We start from the raw sequence: 16,701 nt of genomic DNA, 5'->3' as shown, positions 1-16,701 counted from the left end.
CATAAAACAATTTGAGATATCTGGAATGTAAGGGCGGTAAAACCGAATTTATATTAAAATGGCTTGCCATATAGACATAATATAAGGATAGACGCCTCATGGACCGCTCTCGCCTATTGTCGCTGACGAGATTTAGGGCGGCCATCTTGGAGCGGTCCACCACTCCACTCAGCGTTATGTGTTGAGCAGGCACAATGACGTATCAGTGCATTTAATCGATCATAACACGCTTTTTTGTTACTGGAAACCATATTCAAACATCTATCAAAGCTACATTTATAAACAATTGTATTTTTAAGTATGTTTTTAATACATAGTTCATCATAGTTAAATGTTAAATATGCTTAGTGGCTATAACAATAGAATAGGAATGGAATATTCTGATATTGATGTATGAAGAGCATATTGCAAAGCACACAGCCGTTCATAATTTATTTAATAAATTATTTAGTAATATCAATACATATTTATATAACTATACAAAGACTAATCAATAGAGATTGATAATGGCACAAAAAATAATGATTAATAGTGAATTATATATATATATATATATATATATATATATATATATATATATATATGTTTATGTTTTTCAGCAGACGAGTCCAAAATCCGGTGTGAGATTCATCCGTGCTGCAGTGAATCCGTCTCTCTTTATAGATATCTCCCTCTTCTTCCTCACATCGTGTCTTTAGGAAACTTTCTTTTTCTTTTTTTGTTACGTTTTTTTATGATAAAACAATAACAGGAGATTTTTCTCCTTACAGGAAAAAGCAATTGGTACATTCGTATCAAAGAGTGCCACAGCCCCCTCCCCTAAGCCGCATATTGTGGTGGACAGCCCCCACTCTGATTAAAACGGTGAGTCGCTCATGTGTTTATTGGCCCGGAGCATTCCACAGATAGCATTAGCTCTCTTGGACTCTGACTTTTTAATTCCAGCACACGTCCACCGCTGTGTGGCAGATGCTCTCTGGTCCAATTAACACGGGGGCATCTAGTCGGGTCTTAAAAAGCATGACCAAACTGTGAGGGCGCGATAAGGCAGAGGCTGTGAAGTCGTCAGATGTTGCAGCTCAAAGCTCTGCAAAAACACAAAATATTGCCAAGAATTTTTCTCTGCAAAAATCTTAGTACACTTGAAATGAGACAAAACAAACATTTCAGGAAGATAAAGAAGCTTGTTTTAAGTAAAATAATTTATTAATGATGAAAAAATACTACTTACACTGGCAGATTATTTAACTTATAACAAGATTTTTGTTATAAGTGAAATATAAAACAAAGGATTAGGACAATGCAAAGAAAATAAAAACAATACAAAATAAATCCTAAATAATATGAGAATAAAGTCCTAATGTTTCAAGAATAAAGTCATAATTTTATGACTTTATTCTCAAAGTATCAGGACTTTATTCTCATTATTTTGGTTGTTCAAATAATGAATATCCTATTGATTATTTGAACAATGAATTATTATTCATTATTTACTAATAATGAATAATTATTACAAATATTCTGGTAATATTATGACTTTATTCTCAAAATATTAGGACTTTAATCTCATTATTTTGACTTTATTCAAGAAATATTATGACTTTCTCATTTTATTCCAATTCTATTCTCATTATTTCAACTTATTCTGGTACGAATTTATCTTGCAATATTATCATTTATTCTCAATATACTTTGTAATTTTATTTTTCCTAAGTACGGTCCTACTATTTTGTCACAGAAATTATCTGCCAGTGGAACTGGTCCTTTTTCTTCAATATTAAGGAATTATTTACTTAAATAAGCTCCTATTTTTTGCTGAAAAGTAACTTGTAAGTTAGTTTTGTCTTATTTCAGGTCTACTAAGACATTTGCAGAAGAAACTAGACCAACTTGGTTATATTTTGTTTTTGCAGAGCATCATCTGTAATCTAGATGTTATGGGTTATGTAATGCTTCTCCTCCTCCTCCTCCTGCCTGACTTGCAGAAACTCCATGCTGTTTATATATTATCCTGTCTCCCACTGTCTCACGCATGCTTAATCCGCCTCTTCTCTCCTTCCTCAGGTCATTATCATCTCTACGGCTCCAGATTCTCCTTTTTTTATTTTCTCTCTCTTGTTTCTTCTCCTCTCATCTGTGAATAATTCTCTCCGTCAAAGACAAGAGAGACGTGGAGACGCTGCCAGTGTCCAGCTGCTAGTGCCGTTTTGCTCCTGCTAATGAATACTCCAACTTCTGCGCTGTGTTTGCTGAGCTGGAGGGGAGGGGGCGGAGCTTCACCCGTCCTGAGCTGCAGTGTGAACATCAGACTACAAACACATGCAGACAGGAACAAAGTCAGGTGTAAATCTGGGACCTAGCAAGAAGTGCACACACTTTCCTCTCTTTCTGTCTCTTACACACACACACACACACACACACACACACACACACACACACACACACACACACACATGCGGATACACAGAGTTTGTAGTATGTGTGTAGTTCATGTGCTCTTTGGATATGTGTAGCAGTGACGTGCGGTTAGGGGAGGCAGGTGAGGCAGTGCTTCACCTGTATGAGTAAAAATAAGAAGTAAAATCAGATTTTCCACTTTTTCTATAAATTGTTTTTTTATCGGTTATTTCAACATTTTTATGGTCAAATTCGCTGAATTTACACTGCATTGCCTGTTGAAATGCATTAAAGAAGACCAGCGTGAGGCAGTGTAGTACCGTGCCTCACCTCTGGGGGCGCTGTATCACCAATCTACTTGCTTAATTGCACATTTTCTACACATGTTGACTTTCCATAGTATGTTTAATTTATTTAATGAATGTTTGGGACACATTTAGTCTTTCTGATTGGCCATAAATGTGCAGTGGAAATGGGGCGAGTGAGGCAGAAAGTACCATGCCACACTGATAGGGGGCAGTGCTGAGCCCAATAGACGCAACGAGAAACAGATGCTCTTCTTCTACACTTTGAAAAGAATGAAATCAGAGATGGAACAAAACGTCTTTGGCTGCCAGACTTTTTGAAAATAAAAGTAAAATCAGAAATAATTAATTGATTTAATTAATTGTTTAACAACACAACAAAATAAATATTTGTGGAGAAGGATGAGTTAATATAAAATAAAGGTAAGATCACATACAATTTTCAATTTTAATCAGAAAAGAGAGAGGTCAGCCAAAGAAAACATTTAAATAATCAAAAAAATAACCTTTTAAATATTGATTTATCTTTCTTGCTATTATATTGTTAGATATAGTTATTATAAAATTTGAAATATAGCATCCATGGACCCATTCGGCGTGACATCACATGTGCAGGATCTCACCCCCACCTCCCTGCTGGAGGGCAAAAAGCTGCTTGCTAACAATGACTAGCATTGATTTTAGCTGTGAAGTTGTCAATATTACACACTAAATCTTAAATGTGCGCCAGGTATATCAAAGAAAAAAAAGGATGCAGTGCTTTACTACTAATTTTCGACACTATGACAACTAGATAACAAGGTCAGGAAAAAGTTTTAATTAAGAAAAAAATACTGAGGAAGAGGGAAGTAGTTCTGTTATGCTAGCTTGACTATGATAAATGTAATATGTAGATGTGATGTGGAATTCTGTGTTTCGGTTCAGTTAAAAAATAAAAAAAGGCGATCTGAATACCAACTCTGACAGATTATCAGTAGAGCAGGTGTTTAAATTAGCTAATCTACCACCACAGTGTTAGCTTAGCCAATAGCAGCGGTAGCTAACCTTCCACGGCGATCACTTAAAACAAACATAAAGCCTAACAACAAAATACTGTGACAAACTGAATGTTCTGTTCTTTGTGTGGGAAGTGTTTGACTGTTTTTTGATGCTGAAACCTGAAACAAAGTGGTGTTGTCAGTTGCTATGGCAACAAGCCTGCGTTTAGCATAGCCAACACAGTGTGTGAGAAAAAAGTAGTTTTGAGTTGTTCTTTAACGGTTTTTCTCCATTATTTTTCCCTTTGCTGTGACGCACTGCACTAAACTAATAATGCCTACATCTCCAGGCTTAGGTAATTGTTCAGAAGGAATCGTCTTTTTGCCCTCCAGTGATTTCAAGATGTAAACAATATCATGCAAGGGGCCCATCTTGGATTTTGGACTCTGGTGAAGTCCGTGCCTTGCCGGTCGTGAGCCTCGCTGCACGTCACTGATGTGTTGTAGTTCATTCTAGACACAAAAAAATAGAAAGCCATCATAGAGTGGTCATTTCAACCAGGACCAAAGCTTCATGCACTTGTACAGACTATGGAGAGAAAGTTAAGTTTCAGGAGGAGGAACAAAGATTTAAAAATCCCAAACATCCGTTGTGCATCCATTTGGCGGTTTGAGGGAAGACGTTTGGCTCCTATTGATGTCAGATGAGCGGGAAAATGAGGACGGACTCGTCGGCCTCAGCATGTTACGCAACCTTGAAGCGTGTCCCTCTTCGTCTTTTTTTTAAATCATCCAAACATCTCGTCAGGAGGGGAACTTTCTCGCCAGACTTTTACGGGTTTCCAGGATCGGGGTTGGACTGTTTGGATCGCCACTCGGTTGTTTTTCTACCATTCCAGGACTTAATGTTTTTGCTTTCTCAGTCGAAGAAAAGAAAAAAAAAGAAAAGAAAAAGTCATTGTCACGCTTCAACGGGTCAAATTGTTGTTCATATCATGTCTCTGACAGGACTTTAGAAGGACACACACTTCTGTGTTGCTTTTATCAGTGTGTTTCAGTGTTTGTGGGCGTGTTTGTTTTGTACTCGTGTGTATGTGTGTGTTTGACACGTATCTGTGCTCACCGTCGTCCCCTCTTCCTCCTCCCATCGTTTTTCTGTCTCCACTCCTAAAATTCAGGCGTCTGCACTGAGAAGTTTGCTTCAAAGCCAAACCTTGTCTCGTTTTGTGTCTCTAAAGTGTGTGAGTGTGTGAGAGACAAGAGAGCGTATGTGTGTGTGCGTGCGTGTGTGTGTGTGTATGTGTGTGTGTGTGTTCTACTTGTGCCTCATTGCACTATAGGTGGGGAAGCACCGTCTTTGATAGACGTTAGTTTTTATTGTCTGTTGTCTCTGATAACTGCTGCCAGTCACCAGTCAGCCCTCCTCTCCTCTCGAACCTTTTGCCTGATGTAAGTAACCGTGTTAATCGTGTTCTTCTTTCACTAATTTATGTGCTGAATGTTGGCGCGAAAAACTCAGATGGGATCGAAAGTGGTGAGGTGCTGGTGTATTTTGCTTATAATTATTCAAAGGAACACAACAACTTAAAAAAACATATGAAAAAACTGCTGCTTTACAAGCTGATGACTGAAAGTACGGAAGCCCATTGCTACCAATTTTAAACTGGCACACTGCATGCCATTATCGGGAGTTAAAACGTTACAGTAATGGCACTAACAGGAATCATTTAGTTTCTATCAAAGGCATGTTTAGGAAATAAAATATCAAAAATGTGAGTTTGAAGGTTATTACATTGAAAACTATTTAAAAATTGTTTTGTGTGTAATTTAAATTTCAATATTAATGAAAGTCAATTAAGAAGTCCTATTTATGTGACAGAAGTGGTCAGTTTTTAAAGTAGTAGGTTCATAAAATTCAGAAATCTCAATTCAAGTAAGTCATAAAAAAGATGTAAATTATTAAATAAAATAAAAATTATATAAAATTTATTTTATAGAAAATTAATTTTCTATTAAACTAATTTTTCATAGGAAAATTGGGTAAAAATTGTGAATGTAACATTTATGAGATTCAAAGTAATATATTTTTTAATATATTTCTAAAACACTTAAAGCTATGATTTCCAAAATAATAATTACAAAAATTTGTCAGAATTTTTAGTAAAAAGATTATATATTGTCAACATTATCATGAGATTTAAAGTTATACTTTGGATCTCAAGTCACAAAATTATTTTTTTAAAGTAAATAAAATGAAAGAAATTAGTTTGAAATTTAAATAATTTTTTTAAATTTGAGTTTCAAAGTAACTGAGTAAAAAGTCAACCATTTTGAAACCCAGGATGAGTTTGAGATAAAAAGTCATAATTCTGAAAATCTGAATGATGAATTTATTTTCATTCAATCTCTATCAAACATTCAAATTATCACAATAAAATTCAAAGTTCACATTTCCAACGCTAACAGAAATATTTATAGAAATGCAATGTGGCAGTTATGGGCTTCCGTATAGGTTTGGATCCCCCTGAAACAAAGCCGACGTGGAGGGAGGAAAAAACAGCACTTATAAACCAACAGAGTTATAAAACCACGCCTGTCCCTGCTAATGCGACTGAACTTGAGCAGAACAGTAACGCTCGGCGTATTGTTGCCACTTCCCTCTAATCCGCTCCCGCACAAACACACGTCGTGTTCTCCAGAGGGGGGATCTACTTTCTTTCTCTTTACGTCCGGATGAAGGAAATCAGGTCACTCGCTCTCTGTTCTCTGTGTTTCTCCAGTCAGGGGATGATCAATCAGCTCGTTGAAGGTGATATTGATTCATTGGAGCTCCATAATAATTCTCCTCCTTTTCTTTCCCTTCGGCTCTCTTCTTCTTCTCCTCCTTTTCATTCCACCTGCTCGTTTTTATTGTTTTTCTTCCCCAGCCCTCCATCTTGTCATGTCTCTTATCGTTTGCCCTCTCTCCCCTCTCTCATGCTGTCTTCTCTTGTTTGTGCCAGTCCCGAATGGTCATGGGGAAACATGTTTGCATGCTTATATTAACACGAATGATGTCAACTTGATGCAATGAAAAATTCTATAAGTGATGCTTTAAGCAAAATCTGACAATGAACTTGATACTAATACTACTAATGACGACTAAATGGAGACCTAGCAGTTTAATCTCTGTTGTCAAAAAAACTACAACAACAACGATGAAAATGACATTTATGCTGTGTTTATCAGTGTTCTGTTTCCTTTCTGTCGGTTTACAGTTGTTTTTTATATATATAATTTATTCAAGAAGTTTACTTTTTTATTGGTTGTTGGTGATTGAGGGCGATTGTTTCAGTCTGGAAAGGTCACAGGATGTTGGTGAATGTGTAAGTAACTGCGTGGCTGAAGCAACAATAATGGAAATAAAGGATATGTATCATCCGCTCTGGTGTTTCTCTCTTCTTCTTCTAACTGTTGCTGCGCTCCTCCAGGCAGAGTATCAAATGCAAAGCTGGGGGGATATCAGGTTTTTTACCCTCTGTAATTGACTGGAGTATTAGGATTAACATGCTCCACCTGCAGAAAAGCTCTCAGACTCTCCGCTGTGCATTAAGTCCCGTAATTATTCAGCCACTTTGTCATGAATTCTTCATCGAGGCCTGAAATACAGCGCCAGCGCTCGCTCCTGCCACTGCACTGCAAAAACACAAAGTCTCACCAAGTGTTTTTACTCTAGTTTCTAGAGCAAATGTTTTGCTTCACTGGACAAAAATAACTTCAGCAAGACATAGGAGCTTGTTTTATGTCAATAAAATTAGCAGATTATTTCACTTATGACTTGGGGAATAATGTCTTATTATAAATGAAATCATCTGCCAGTGGAATTTGTTAATTTTTATAGAATTATTTTAATAACAAGTGCCTATATCTTGCTGAAAAGTTTCTTATAAGTTAATTTTCTTATTTGACATCATTTTCTATTCATTTATGACCTCGTCGTGTTTGAACACTAAAAACACAAAATATTAGCAAGTATTTTTAGTCTAGTTTCTAGTTAAAACATTTTAGTGCACTTAAAATAAGACATAGGAGCTTGTTTTAAGTCAATGATTCCTTAATACTGGTGATTATTTCACTTATAAAATGGGGAATAATATCTTATAATTGAAATAATCTGCCAGTGAAATTTGTTCATTTTTATATAACTTTTTAGAAACAAGCTCCTATATCTTGTTGAAAAGTTTCTTGTAAGTTAGTTTTAATCATTTATTTAATATTATTTTCCATTCTTAGGCGTTTATGACCTCGTCGTGTTTGAACACTGCAAAAACACAAAATCTTACCAAGTATTTTTGGTGTTGTTTCTAGTATAAATATCTTAGTGCACTTAAAATAAGACAAATTGCTTATTCAGCAAGTTATAGGAGCTTGTTTTTTTATTGATGAATGCGTTTTGATGTTAAACCCACGAGGTTTTCTGAAATGTGTGTTTAAAATACCATAACCAAATCTAATCAGTTTTTCTCTTTCAATAATCTTTGTATCAAAATAAAGCTAACAGGTGGGAGACTCCAACAGAAGTTAAGTGTCACAGCAGCTACTACAGTTTCAGAAAAAATGAGGATGGAACATAAAATAATTTGGATTTGTTTTTTGACCCTCACTAGATTTATCTTTTTTTGCATTATGCAGGATATAAATCTTTCAGAAATATTATTAAAAAAAAGATTTTAACTTTTTGAAACCAAAGATCCACCTTACCTGTGTAATTAGTGATGCAGCCACCACATTCTTTGGCACTACCAGAGCTCCATACAAAATTCTGCTTTTTCATCTTCTACCCAAGAGCCTGATGTTTCCATGGATACCAAATACATCTATGTTTAACAGAAGGGAGGCGCAGTAATGAGAGTAGGGAAAGTTAAAATCTTAAATCTACTCAGAGTTTACAGGTAGAAACTAACAGGATAAATCTGATGAAAAGTGTCTTTTATTCAGCTTTTTGTTTAAAACTAATAAACTACAAAAAACAAAAAATTCCTTAAAATTGATTTTTATTTTTATTTATTTTTTAACTACTAGTTCCACTTACCGGTTATTTCACTGATACGGTACGATTTTCTCCCCATTTTATAAGTGAAATAATCTGAAAGTAAAACTAGAAATTTGAATCAATATTCAAGAATCGCTGACTTAATCCAGCTGCTATTGCTGAGTAGTTACTTATGCAAAATTACTTGGTGGAATTTTGTGTATTTGCAGTGAAAATACTGGTTCCACTGGCAGATTATTTTACTATTATCCCCATGTTATAAATAAAATAATCTGCCAGTGGAACTAGCACTTTTTAAATCAATATTAAGAAATTATTATTATCAATAATCTTGCTGAAAAGCTACTTGTGAGCAGAGGTTGTCCTAACGTATTTTTACAAATATTTATGGTTTATTTTCAGTTTTTGGACGCCCTCCATTTTCTGCTGCCCTGGTCAACTGCCCATATCAAAAACCGCCACTGCTAATAAGTTACTTTCGTCTTATTTGAAGTGTACTAGCAGATATACACCAAAAACTAGACCAGAAACCGTTTGTATGATTGTGTTTCTGCAGAGTGCGCTCTTTAACTTCTGCTCTCTCTCCCTGTTTTGTTTTCTTTTAATCACTTTTATTATTCGTCGTGTCGCTGCTGCTGGAGCGAAAAGCCGCGCAGTAGCAATTTGCAAGTCGAATATTTCAGCAGAGAGGGGCGATCACAATGAGAGGGGAAATGACGGAGAAGGAGGAGTAGGAGAGGATTAAACAAATGAAAAGAGGATGACGAGGACGAGGAGGCGGCAGAGGAGGAGGAAGAGGAGCGCAGGAATGCATGGGGAAACCTGGAGCGGCAGAGGAGATAGCTGTGGAGGATGGGTCTGTATATAAACCATCCATAATGGGCAGCTACAGACCACACACACACACACATATATATATATAAATATAAATATATGTGGCTACCCACCAGTTAGCTTTGCCTTAACACTAAAGACTAAGAGAGGAAAATGAGAGGATGGGAGGGGGCTGATGGGGAATTTCCGTCTCCATGGCAACTTTCCCACCGTGCAAAAAAAAAAAAAAAATCATTTAGTCGGAAAGACATTTCACTCAGTTCAGTGAGCTGTAAGAGGCAGCGGACGGGAGGGGAGGCGGTTTGTTTCTCTCTGAAGGAATTTTTCTAAAACCCGACAACTAAACATGAGGTGTTACTGCAGCGGGGATTAAAAAAATAAAAATAAGACGAATAGATCTACAGATAACGACTTCGCCTGCGACGATAAACAAGAATTCAATGGCTTTGTAGGACAGGAATGTCTTCGAGTGGAAGCAGCTGTGTTTGAGTAAATATTACACTGCAAAAACACAAAATCTTAGCAAGAATTTTTACATTTGTTTCCAGAGGAAATATCTTAGTAAATAAGACAAAACTAAATTACAAGTAACTTTTCAGGAAGAAATAGGAGCTTGTTTAAAGTAAATAATTCTTTAATTTTGATGAAAAATTACTAGTTTCATTAACAGGTTATTTTACTGATAATATGGGGGAAATGTTATAAATGAAATAATCTGCATGAGGAACAAGAACATTTTTATTAATATTAAAACAATTATTTACTTAAATCAAACTCATCTTGCTCAAAAGTTACTTGCAAGATAGTTTTGTCTTATTTGACCTTTACTAAGATATTTACACTAGAAACCAGACAAAAATTACATGTTAAGATTGTGTTTTTGCAGTGTATTGCAAAACTCAAATACTAACAAGATTTTGTGCTTTGCAATACAAAAAGTCTAAATTCTGTCAAAAATGTTTGACTTTTCAAACTAAAAAATGTCCATGTTTTCTTCTGGGAAGTTTCTTGTTTTTATTTTTAGTGCAGATTTTAAACTTTTCAAGCTCAGAAATGTCCAAACTGTTTCTTGAAAATTTTTGAGATTAATCTAAAAGATTCTGAGTTTTTTTTTTCAAGCTAAAGTTTTGACATTTGAAACTCAGAAATTTCCAAGATCTTTCTCAAAGATTTCTGAAATTAATATAAAAATTGTAGTTTTTTTCTAACAAATATTCAACTTTTGAAACTCATACGTTTTCATGTCAAAACTTTTCTAGAAAAAGACATCAAACTAAAAAAAATCTGAGTTCTTTTCATACTAATTTTTTACTTTTAAAACTCAGAAATGTCCATGCTTTTTCTAAAATATTTCTGAAATTAATCTAAAACTTTCAGTTCTTTGGCTGAAATTGTCTCCTCCTTTTTTCTAGCTATATGGCCCTAACAGGCTGCCGTACCTTTGCTACACATCACCAGCAGCCTTCATAGAGAAACCCAGAGAGGATGAGAAATGTATGACATCCCAAATGTCCCAGGTAGCTCTGATAACCACTTCAGAGGATTTAAGTGTAGCAGCATGTTGGCTGTGATTACCTGTAGTGAGGCGACCATCTGGCCCTCCCAGCTGGATAAAACGGTCAGGAGATAGATTGTCTTCGCCACACCACCTGAACCTTACAGACACAGTGCACCATATTTTTCATTCATATTTTATTATGTCAGTCTCTGACATTAAATAAAAGAGAAAAACCCAAAAGCAGTCGAAGTAAACATTGTCTGGCTTTCTGAAGACACATCTAGAGAGCAGGTTCTCTGTAATTGCTTGGCAACTGCCTGCATGGTGTGTGTTGAAGTTCAAAGCTAGACGGCATATCTTCAAGCAGCAGAAAACATCAGAGGTGCCTACGCAGGCAGGCACAATCATGCACAAACAAACATTCACAAGCCGGCCCGTCAGTTTAAATTGGCCATGTTGCTCGGTCACAATGGAAACGCGCTGCGGGAGGTTGAATGTTTAGATAGAAACTTTACTCATCTACTGCCGGAAGGCGCCCCTTCCGGCCGTGCCCGGCCGTTTTCTCCCGCCTGCAGAATTTAGGTTCTGCAGGCGGGATGCAGATTATTGTGTCAGTGGGAGGTTTTGACTTTGATGAAAACAGAACCGAGTATCCATCAGCAGAACGGACCACTGGACCAATGTGAAAGGCTGCAGTCACAGCAGGAAAATGCGACCCGAATCTGCTTCTTTTCACCCAAATGCGACTTATATCCGGCTTTTCACCCCACAAAAAATCCAGTTTGTTCCACTTCTATACGTGGTACGAATCAGACTTGGGTTGTAACTACTTAGCTTACTTTTTTTTGGAAAAAATAAAAAATAAAAAATACATTTAGGAGTAAGATTTTTATTGAAATAAACTGATTTGGAAAAAAATGTATTTTGCCTAATTTAGTTATTCTTTGTTACTTATATGAACTATTGCCATTTTGGTCGTTAAAATACCAACATTTCCATTTAACTTTATGTTGTGGTCCATCTGATGATGTATGGAGAGCCATTTATTTATTTATTTAATTTTGGCGCAAATGGCTCTCCATACTCCATAGTACTCTACCCACCTATGTGTAATACTAAGATAAATATCAGTGGTATTTATTGTAGTACTTACTCATTTGCCGAACTAGCAAAATTAGCTTAGCTAATGTAGCTTAAATCTGTAGTATGCACGGCCACGAAAGAAAAAGATGGGATTGGAATTGAATACAATACCTGCCAAAAACAGTTTGTTGATTAATTAAAAATAGTTTAGCTGTATGTTGTGTTGACTTACTGATGAGGAATTACACATTGTATCTCCGGGATTACAACCTTTGATGTTAAACATGACATGGTTGATGATGTGTATGTAAACATAAAAATGAGTCAACGTGATGTTCAGTTTGTGATTCCTTGAACTCACCAAGTCAAAAGCAAAGAAACCTGACAGTGTTTTCTAAAGCAGCTTTAGTCATCATGATGTTGTCCCTCAAGTGTTTGTGGAAATTACTCAGCAGCGGCTTGACAGGGGATTTTCACCTACTAAAGAAATTTGCTGACATCTACTGGAGATACTGAAAAACTTCCCCTCTGTTCATGAGCACTGTTGAGAATATGATGAAGAACAATGAATATTGAAGTTCTGTCTATAGGCTTAGTTAATTTTTACTATTTAGAACCATTATTATTATTATTATTATTATTATTATTATTATTATTATTATTATTACAAATGAATCTGGAAAAATACAAAGTTTTGTTATGAGTTAAATAATCTGCCACCGGCACTAGTTAATCATTATTTAGAAATTATTTACTTAAAACAAGTCCGTATTTCTTGCTAAGATTTTATTTATAAGTTAGTTTTGCCTCATTTCAAGAGTACTTGGATATTATGAATGAAAATCCTGACCAAAACTAAGTTAAGATTTTCTTCTTTTTTTCTCTGTGTATGATTATTGAAAACAAAGTTGGAACAATAATTCTGACAATGAATATGTCCCAGAGTGACACAAAGGGAAACACTGAAGCAGGGCCAGGTATAGTTTGCAAATAAAACTGCTCAGATAATACCAAAGATAATTTCAACTACTTACTTGTCTGAATTGTATTTTTTTACACATTAAATAATGCTTTAAAGCATTTTATCTTATTTTATTGTACCTAAACATATTCTATTATGTTAACTGTTACTGCCAGTGAGTGACTGTTGTTATTATTATTATTTTATTGTTTATTGTTTGTTATAGTTAATAAAAAAAATCTAATTAAAAACAATTGAATATAGTATTACTTTCACCTTTTCCTATTATATGTAAATATTTCTTTAAAGTATTTTCTTAAGAATTCAACACTTTAAATTTAATTTATAATTTTGTGGCAAACAATTTTCATCTATAATGTAACCCTGAAGCTCTTATAGGGCTTTTGGAAACGCACATTTCCACACGTTTTCTTCTCTTTCGAGCACCAATCTCCCTTGCCAATATGGCGGGCGCGTCCACGTGTCCTTAGCAGTCTTTAACGTTCAGACCTGTGGAAGGAAGCACTGCGCCCCCTGTGGTGTCTTCTGTTCTAACCAAAAGCCATAGACATAATATAAGTAATCTAAGTAATATAAGTAATCGGATATAATAATCTTATATTATATCGATGACCAAAAGCGAAGAAGAAGAAGACGTGTTACGTCTTGGTGGGCGGGTCTAGACGTCATTTCCGTAAAAAATCAAACAAATGAGTTTATTTATGATCACGCTAGCCTCGCAGCTGTGCGGTTTAGTTTATATTAAGACTGATTTGATTCCGGTTTTCCCGATCCTACGCTTTAACGGACAGCCGTGAAGCAGCAGGTTAGTCCACACCGCTGTCTAACTTCCTGTTATAAGGAGACAATGTAGACTCCAACACTCTCACTATTGCTAATGCTAATGTTAAATAAGAAGCTCTGTTGAATCACACCGGTTATTGATTCTGATTTTAGATTCATATGGACTTGATTAAGCGAAAAAATGTTTACTTGGATTTAGCTTAGGCTGGCTTTTTAAATCAGCTACTAACAAATTAACAGGTATGATGTCGATTTGGAGCTGGAGTAAAGGGCTAATTCTACCATTTTTGATCAGCTTTTTCTCCAAATTTAAACACGATGACATGGATTTCATTATTACACAGCCTACTCAGTGTTTAAAACACAATTTATGTTGTATGATATTTTGTTTTCTTTGCAAAATATTAAAATAAGTAATTCTGGGAGTGCTTTAAAGTACAGATTGTGACTTTAATCTACTTGTAAAACCACCTGCGCAGCTTAAAATTAATTCCTTTCCAAGTTCTGATGCATTATAAACTGTGGCTAAAATGTTTGCACTTATATTTATTGACAATTCTTTGTCTTTTGTATGTTGTGTGTACATTCAGATAATTTAAAGTAAGATAATTTCTAAATAACTTACTGTTTTAAAGGAGAGAACAAGACATTTCTGTGATTTATTCAGATCAAACTTAAAGCCATAACACATTTATCCATTCCAAACATCAGAAACACTTATCAATTTAAGAACACATTATAGCTTTGCTATAAGTTAAACAGACACTAAGAGGGTTTGCATAAAGGTTTTTATTAAAAGGTTTGAGAATAAAAGAAATGTGGCCCTCACCAGCCAAATTACAGTTATACATTTTTAAATATTACAAACTTTTTATTTAATTTAACTTTTATCTGGACTACAGAGTTACTCATTTTTATTCTTTATTCACAAATTAATCTGCTTTTAGGAGTATCAGAGTAAAGAGGGGCTGGATATAATCATTTATGTAAAATAAGTCACCACTTTCTGTTGGTCTGTTGTATAGAATCTCAATAAGGTACCTTGGATTTTGTGACAACAGCTCAAAGCCGTTTCAGGGGTGTGAATATTCTTTCCTGTCTGCTTGTATTTAGATGACATTTCCTCCTCCTTCCTTGGATTGAGCTCAGCTGCAGGCATGGAGCCCTCCACCAAACCTGGGCCCAACCAGGTTGCTGATGTGGTGTTCGTCATCGAAGGAACGGCCAACCTCGGACCGTACTTTGAGTCTTTAAGGAAAAACTACATTCTTCCAGCCATTGAGTAAGTTCCTGAACATCCAAACTGGAGTTTCATTGTGTACTTAATTAACTCCCATATTTATTTATTTTTCAAGATATTTCAACGGAGGCCCTCCTGCAGAAACAGATTTCGGTGGAGACGTGAGTGCTCTTCTTACCGCTCTATAAGGGATGCAAGTTATCGATTAATGAGTTAATCTAAAGCTGATTACTTTTACCAATCGACTAATGATGAATTGATAAGCGGCCATTTTCTTAAAAACCTGAGTTTTATTTTGTACCAAGAGGCCCGGCCGTCTTTCCATAACACGTTTTTCGCAAAACGCTGAATTTAAAAACACGTTTTTGTGTCAGCCGTGTTAAATACTGACTGAATGATTGGAAAATCATGGTTTTCTCACATTATTTCTCAGGCTTATTCGCGTCTTGTCTGTTCGTTTTCTGTTATCTTCTCCGCTATTGTGTCGTCACTTCCTGACCTTCGTAGCAAATCGATTAAGCGTGAGCGCTATTCACATGAAATTTAAGAAGCTTGTAGAGTGTTTATACTTTAACCAGATTCGTATGAAGCGCATTTTTCATCCCTGATTAGATCGTTTCTTTTCTCCCGTTCTATTTTCCGCCATCTTAGCTCCGTTTAGAGTTGACCAGCGGCGCCCTCTGCTGGATGGCTGCCAAACTACACCACTAAAAGAAGTCTAAACTGACATTATTAGTTAATCGATTTGAGCTAATTTTATCCTAATATCCCATTAATTGTTTACATCCCCACTCACTTCATATTCTGTCTGAAATCGGAGTGTTTTTTGAAGGCGAGCATCACTTTGTTTCCTGCAGTATGGAGGGACGCAGTACGGTCTGGTGGTGTTCAACACGGTTGACTGCGCGCCGGAGTCTTACGTCCAGTGTCACGCACCAACCAGCTCTGCTTTCGAGTTCGTGTCGTGGATCGACAGCATCCAGTAAATAACTTCATCTTCTTTAATCCAGATCAATATTTGTCCTCGGAGCTGGGATGATTCTTAGCTTTTGGTTTCCTGCAGGTTCATGGGAGGCGGAGCTGAAAGCTGCAGTCTCATCGCAGAGGGACTTTCTGTGGCCCTGCAGCTTTTTGACGACTTTAAAAAGATGAGAGAACAAATGTAAGCTGGTGTCTCTTCATATCTTCAAATCTGTGTGTTATTTGAGATTAATTTGTCATTTTGTGCACTGTTGCAGAGGTCAAACGCATAAGGTGTGTGTGCTGCTGTGTAACTCCCCTCCATATCTGCTTCCCGCCGTGGAAAGCGTCAGCTACACTGGCTTCACAGCGGATAACTTGGTCAAAATCATCAGAGATGTAAGAGACGTCATGCCCTGTTCTGCTCCAATACAAGCCTTCAGGTGTAATTAATCAGCTCTAAGCATTTTCCAAGATGTAATATTTAAAGTAGAACCAATTTGAATGTTACTTCCTCTTTAGAAATGTTTTTTTTTTTTTTTTTTTTTTTTTTTTGGGGAAAATTTTTTTTTTTTTTTTTTTTTTTTTTTTGTTTAAAAAAAAAATAAAA

General features: G+C 35.9%; 2 protein-coding genes across 5 annotated transcripts in view; both read left to right on the top strand.

Annotated features, from left to right (window-relative positions):
- Nucleotides 1-2,601, top strand: part of syt3 (synaptotagmin III) — a 60,799-nt gene extending 58,198 nt beyond the window's left edge. For both annotated transcript variants that reach the window (XM_015053065.1, XM_015053064.1), the window contains exons 12-13: nt 771-864; nt 2,065-2,601. In XM_015053065.1, the coding sequence (XP_014908551.1) occupies nt 771-860 (90 nt within the window). In that variant the 3' untranslated portion in view covers nt 861-864; nt 2,065-2,601. The remainder of the gene's footprint in view (nt 1-770; nt 865-2,064) is intronic.
- An 11,158-nt stretch (nt 2,602-13,759) lies between these two features.
- med25 (mediator complex subunit 25) overlaps nt 13,760-16,701 on the top strand; it is a 24,568-nt gene continuing 21,626 nt past the window's right edge. For all 3 annotated transcript variants that reach the window (XM_015053072.1, XM_015053073.1, XM_015053071.1), the window contains exons 1-6: nt 13,760-13,913; nt 15,005-15,173; nt 15,247-15,292; nt 15,989-16,113; nt 16,195-16,293; nt 16,370-16,490. In XM_015053072.1, coding sequence (XP_014908558.1) covers nt 15,049-15,173; nt 15,247-15,292; nt 15,989-16,113; nt 16,195-16,293; nt 16,370-16,490 — 516 coding nt within the window. In that variant the 5' untranslated portion in view covers nt 13,760-13,913; nt 15,005-15,048. The remainder of the gene's footprint in view (nt 13,914-15,004; nt 15,174-15,246; nt 15,293-15,988; nt 16,114-16,194; nt 16,294-16,369; nt 16,491-16,701) is intronic.

The sequence above is a fragment of the Poecilia latipinna genome, unplaced genomic scaffold, assembly GCF_001443285.1.
Source record: "Poecilia latipinna isolate Pla-1442-1.1 unplaced genomic scaffold, P_latipinna-1.0 Scaffold1158, whole genome shotgun sequence".
NCBI classification, from domain to species: domain Eukaryota; kingdom Metazoa; phylum Chordata; class Actinopteri; order Cyprinodontiformes; family Poeciliidae; genus Poecilia; species Poecilia latipinna.
Note: the sequence above shows the minus strand (reverse complement) of the source record. Positions and strands in the feature narration are given on the sequence as shown.